At 34.7% G+C, this 6,000-nt stretch overlaps 1 protein-coding gene across 1 annotated transcript in view; it reads right to left on the bottom strand.

The window, feature by feature from the left end:
• Positions 1-583: 583 nt before the first annotated feature.
• Positions 584-6,000, bottom strand: part of ADGB (androglobin) — a 98,588-nt gene continuing 93,171 nt past the window's right edge. Inside the window, exons 33-35 of the mRNA XM_038133783.1 lie at positions 3,964-4,051; positions 2,592-2,775; positions 584-972 (exon numbers count right to left, since the gene is read on the bottom strand). Of these exons, the coding sequence (XP_037989711.1) occupies positions 826-972; positions 2,592-2,775; positions 3,964-4,051 (419 nt within the window). The 3' untranslated portion in view covers positions 584-825. The remainder of the gene's footprint in view (positions 973-2,591; positions 2,776-3,963; positions 4,052-6,000) is intronic.

Genomic DNA, 6,000 nt, shown 5'->3' with positions numbered 1-6,000 from the left:
CTGTGATAATGGAAACAAGAGCTTAGAGGAAATATTTTGCCCTTTGAATAAAAAGCCTGTGATTGCTACTTCATTCACACACTGGTTTACTTTTAAGAAATATTTTTAAATTCCAGCTGGGAGTCTATTGTAATTAGTCACTTGAACAAAGTCAGCATGGGCAAAATACATCTTAGGAAAGTGAAACAAAGAGAATAATAGGGTTTTAAGGAGTGTTTAACAAGCCTTGGAAGGTTGTGTTATGAGTTCGTCACTACAGATAGTTATTGTGAGATTCCAAAACACTTTAAGAAAATGATGGAAGGGAAAAATATTACAGTACATAGAAAGCTTGTGAGCCTACTCAATCAGGCTTTGGTAAGTTTCCCAATGCCAGTATATGAAGAGTGTGGTTTGCCACTATTTAATTATAATTAACTCCACAAATTGTCATCCATTTAAGGAGCCAGGTCAAATGACTTTCAAAACTGTCAGGTTGCATTCACAGTTTCAACTCTGATTCATTCTTGACTGGTTCTGTTTGGATTGGAAAAAAAAAAGACAACAGACACTGGGATTTTGGGAGAAGAATCTGAATGGAATATGTATTTTATTGCAAAGTTATTCGAGCAAAGCATAAAAACTTTAATAGTAGTGAGTAACTTTGTAGAATACTAGATAAATTTTTTCACTAGCAACAGGCAAAGAGATAAAATGTGATATAGTTGCCAAAAGTACTTGAAAGTAATAAACTTTTTTTCTCATCTTTGCATATGAACTTTCTTTCCCAAACTGTTAAATATAATTCACAAGTGATAGCAACTACACTTTTTCTCGCTAAACCTTTTACCGTTTTTTCTTTTTCTTCGCTGCTTTCAGGGCTGCTTCCTGAGCTGCCAGTTCTTCTTCTTTTCTGCGCTCGGCCTCCAGCAGCTGATTTCTGTATGCTTCCCGAATGCTGTAAAGTCTGCCTCGTGCTTCATCCAAGGATGCCTAGCCAAAAGCAAACAGCACTACTGCCCTGCTCAACACATCAGTCTTGGTATCACCACAAGCAACTGCATCCTTCCTGTTCTGTTTCACTTTGCGACTCTCTAAGTACAAGGAGAGCATCTCTCCTTTTCTTTTTATATGGATGTTTATTGACTTCTCAAAGAAAACAGCTATATGTCAATCTTTTCACCATAAAGAAGAGAAAGTTCAGGAAAATCCTTTTTAAACTGCTGGCATAATAAGCTAGTTGTGTGAAAGAAGAATAGGGCAAGAGAGTAGTTACCTATCTGGACCTAGTCCCTTTTCAGTTACTGGTTTGCTTTGCAGTTTTAAACAAGTCTATTAAAAACTTGGTGTTAGAAATGTTGGAATGACTTAGGAGTTGTGGCCTTTTAAGAGGCAAAAGGAGAATAAATCATAATGACCTTCAATGAGACTTGGGGCAAGTGGGATTTTGACACGTCTGAAAACTTTTCCCTTTCCATTTCCATCCTGAAAAATGGGGATACCTGGAAATCTGTGTATAGTTCTTTGTGGTCTACAGACGAAAGGACTGCCAAAGTGCTTATCAGCACAGTGTGCATATTCACAAATCTCATTTTAAATTTGTACTGTGAAACATTTTTAATGGAAATACTTTCTAGAAAGAGTCGAGGATCTACTCTTGTGAAAAATTTGCCCTTCTAATATACAATATGTTAGGCATCCAAAATCATAGCAACATCTGAAAACCTGGACTGGCATCCTTATTAGGGTCAGCCACTGTTGGAGAACTGTGGCTCCTTGCTGACCTGTAGTTGAGTAAAATAAATCAGGCTGTCTGGGAACTAGCTAAGGAGATGTTTTCAAGTAAGATTTCTGTAAATAGGTTGATTTGATGTAAAATTATTTTTACTGTCTCTTATCCAGTTTTAAGAGCTCTGAATTGAGCAGCTGATTGATAGTGGTTATTGTATCACCACTATAATAAACGATTTTTTCCTGTTGATGTTCAACAGTTAAGCCAATTTGGTAAGATACTTGTGCCAGTTTCATGTGCAGTGCATTGGCTGAGTTAATCCTCACAATGGTTCCTACACTAATGCTACCACATTTATTATTTACAGACGTGTTTTTTTGATGTTAAATAATACAAATTCTTCATTTGCTGGCATCATGCTTATTCCAAGAAAACTGCATTCTCTAACTTTCCTGGGACACATTAAGAACAACTTATGCCCCTGTATAATTGTTTTTTTTATTACTTTTCAAAAAACTGTATTCAAGTCTATAACCAAAAAAATAGCAAGACTGGAGAGGCTTTACTTAATAAGCATCTGGTCATGTATGTCAGTTTTTAGTCAGTTTTTTCCTGACTTATAACCATCCTTTTATGGTGATATAATAGTGTTTTTGCAGAGAGTGTATCAAGAAAGTACCAAGAATATCATATTAAAGATATCATGCAGTACTTTAGAACTTTTAGTTTTAACCTTTGCCCAAGTGAAATTTCAAGCTTGTTCATTGCTTCTAATCTCTAGTACTGAATACAAAAGCTTTGATAATGGTTGATCAGGATATTCAGACTAGTGGTGGACATCCCAGCAGCAGTTAACTGGAAAGTAATCTTGAAAACATACCTGCAGGTTCTCATACATTTCAAGTATATTTTGCTTCAATAAAATTCTCTCATTTTCTTCTTTTTGTTTTTGTTCCATAGCCAGCATGCAAAGTTGCCTAAAATGGTTGAATTTTTCTTCTTTATGTATCTGTTGCTGCTGAATGATAGACTCATTTCTCAGCACAGGTTCAGACATTGTTTTTCTGAAAGAAATACAAAACAGGTATTTGTCTCATATCAAATGCAGTTTTGGTTGTTGTCTATTTTGCTTAACATCTATATGCAGGTATTTGGCTTATATTTGGCAACATCATCATTATATGGTTAGATATGGTTAAGAAGTCACTTTTCCTCTGCTTCTATATAACACCAATAAGAAAATACATTCCTGAGGCCAGATCTTCTTATACTTGAGTGTCTATTTTAAATCTATTTGTAAAATCATGCTCATCTTCGAGCATATGAAAAACTCCTACATGTGACACTTTTAACTTGCAAGAAATGTGTTTTCAGAAGTTTTTCATACTTCTGAAAACTGAGACAAATGCAATTTATCTTTTAAGGTTTTGGGTTTTTTTGGGTTTTTTTTTTTGTTGTTTTTTTTTTTTTTTTTGCTATCGGCATAATGGCAGGTAAGTGGATAATATACTTTTATATTTTGTCCTAAATGACTAGTGTAAAAGTCAAAGAGTTGAAGACAAATGAAATGCTTACAAGATTTAAGCTTGTAAGGTATTTTGCCATATTTTTGCCACACTGTTTTAATGCTATTCACTTCAAAATAATGCCAATTTCCTTCTCAATTTAAAATTAAATTTGAGCATATTTTTCAGCATTTTTGAAGTCTTTTGAAGATCAATGAAATGCAAAAATGCCACATTGAATAAAAATGGACTTAAGCATGAAGTGGGTTATAGCTGCAGCACAGCAAACAAGGAGATGCATATAAATTGGCTCAAAAAGTTCATGTCAACACTTGTAATAAAGAATATAATTCTTTTGAATAATAAATGTAACTAGTATAATTATTTCAGCTATTAACTATTATTAACTGAACTGCATTTGTTAAATATGTTATTTTAAACCTGCATAACATCCTGACAAATATTTTATGGCCCGAGGATTGGCTCAGTTGGTTGGAGTGTGGTGCTGATAACACCAAGCTTGTGGGATCAATCCCTGTATGGGCCATTCACTGAAGAGCAGGACTTGATGATCCTTGTAGGTCCCTTCCAACTCAGAATATCCTGTGATCTGGATGCTCCTTTCAAGAAGACTGAAATAAGCACATTTGCCCAAACTAATTTTCTTCAAATGTTTATGTCAGATACTCATTACATGCAGTGCAGTGATTCAACCCCTTTGACATTTATTATGTTAGGGCAGTTTACCTCATGTAAGGACTAAGGTCTATAAGCTCCCATTTCTTTTGCTGTGTTTTTAACCTTGAGTCAATAGCTGTTTGTGGTGATTGCTTTCCTGTGGTAAGAAAATATAAAGCAAAACAGATTAAACTGGTTACGTGGTTATGCTAGGGAGCTCCACCTAAATTCTTAAACCAATTTTTCTTCCTTTGGCTCAGCAAAATACATTATTAAATGAGAATACAGGCTGGAGAGGTATCATATTTCTGCCCTTTTATTTCCAACACTTAGGATAGAATCGAAGATGCTATTAAAAACCCACATAGACTAGAAATAAATTTATATGTGTATTTTAGCTAAAAACCCTCTACTCATGAAAGTTGGTAAATCTAAGCAAGAACATTGACTTTGCAGTGCCTAAAAGATATAAAAACAACTTTGTTTAAAAAAAAAATCAATAGAAATCTGATTCTACAGTCCTGGCTGTAGTTTAAAAAAAATAAAATCTTCTTTTGGGGAGAAGATTTAATTTAATAAATACCTGTTTAAAGAAAACCATAACATAGTAAAACTAGCATTCTTAAATCTTAGACTATTTTTTTAACCACATGGAGAATGTAATTAAAACATGCTGTGTTTTATTGTAGCATTCCTGCAGTACAATGACACATCTGATATTAAGCATGGCAATGGGCTGAGCTGCTTTGCCATTATTTCAATGCTTCCTTCTTTTAATTTGTCTCAATGTGCTGAAAAAACCTGTGAAATTTGATGAGATTTAATGATGACTTCACTAGTTTTCTTTTATCAAAACTCTTTTGTTACCTTACTTGTAGCAATAACTAATTGAATTATGTTAAAAATTTCACTGGACTTTTCTCGTGAGAAAAAGCAAGAGGTTTCTGAGCATTAAAATAATTACTTTTATATATTTACTGTCTATACATACACAAATATACCAGCCTTCTCTGCTGGTCTCAAAGTGTGACTTGGATCTGTGTAAATGCCTTATTCACTGCCCATCAGAACACTATTCTCCAGAATACAAAAATCCTCATTAAGATACTGCATTTTACAGCAATGTTCAGTCTCATCATTGCAAAATGCTGCACTGTGGAATAGAACCACAACAACTTAAAGTCATTAGGGTGTCACTCTTTACTTCCTAAGACACTATATTAAACTCTAAATGCTTAGTTTAGAAGAAAGCTGTTGGTGGACAACCACTAATTTTGAAGTCCTTTAGCCAGTAACTTTGAGGAAACAATATTGTTTCAAGTAACTAATACTGTATTAAAGGCATTAGGTGAGGATTAATTCTACTTTAATTTCTGAATCTGAATTTTTCCTGTGTAGATTACTTGCTGGGATGGAAAAATACTAATCTATAGTTAAGTACTGGTCACAGATTCTAGTTCCATGCACATGAGTCATGACCAGATATTGTCACAATCAGACTGGGAAGTATTCTTTCCTTTTTGTGATGGCCTCATCTCAGCATAAGCACAGAAGAAAAAAAACCCAAACTAACAAGAAGCTTGAAGCCTTGCACCCAGTTCAACTTTTCATCAGAGTACAGAAATTGGCAGGGAATACATATGAAGAATCCACAGAAGTTGTAATCACTAAATAAAATTAGATAGCACTTATGGAAACTTCCAGGAAACTGATGCTACTCAGTATGCACTTTTTGACACCTCACTTCCAGACCACTCTCCACGAACAGCTTCCATGAACACGCACTTTAGGTGTATTGGTCTCTTAGTGACATGCTATTTTAGCTGCTAAACACTTTTTTAGCATTTCTACACTAATGAACTCCGGTACTTGGAATTGAGGGAGAAGGTATTTCCCACTAAAACTTCCCAAAATCTTCCCAAAATTTCAGATTAATTTAGGGTTAGAATTCTACTACAGAAGGGCTACCTGAAATTTGCTTAAGGGTAACTTGGCAGCCTCCAAGAGCTGTGAGGCTTTATCTGTGTCTGGAAATAAAGCAATGAAACAATTAAAATAAAGAGGGGATACAGAGCAAGCCTGCCATTGCACATTTGGACACCTTTA

The sequence above is a fragment of the Motacilla alba genome, chromosome 3, assembly GCF_015832195.1.
Source record: "Motacilla alba alba isolate MOTALB_02 chromosome 3, Motacilla_alba_V1.0_pri, whole genome shotgun sequence".
In the NCBI taxonomy this organism is placed as follows: Eukaryota; Metazoa; Chordata; class Aves; order Passeriformes; family Motacillidae; genus Motacilla; species Motacilla alba.
This window is presented reverse-complemented; position numbering and strand designations above follow the sequence as displayed.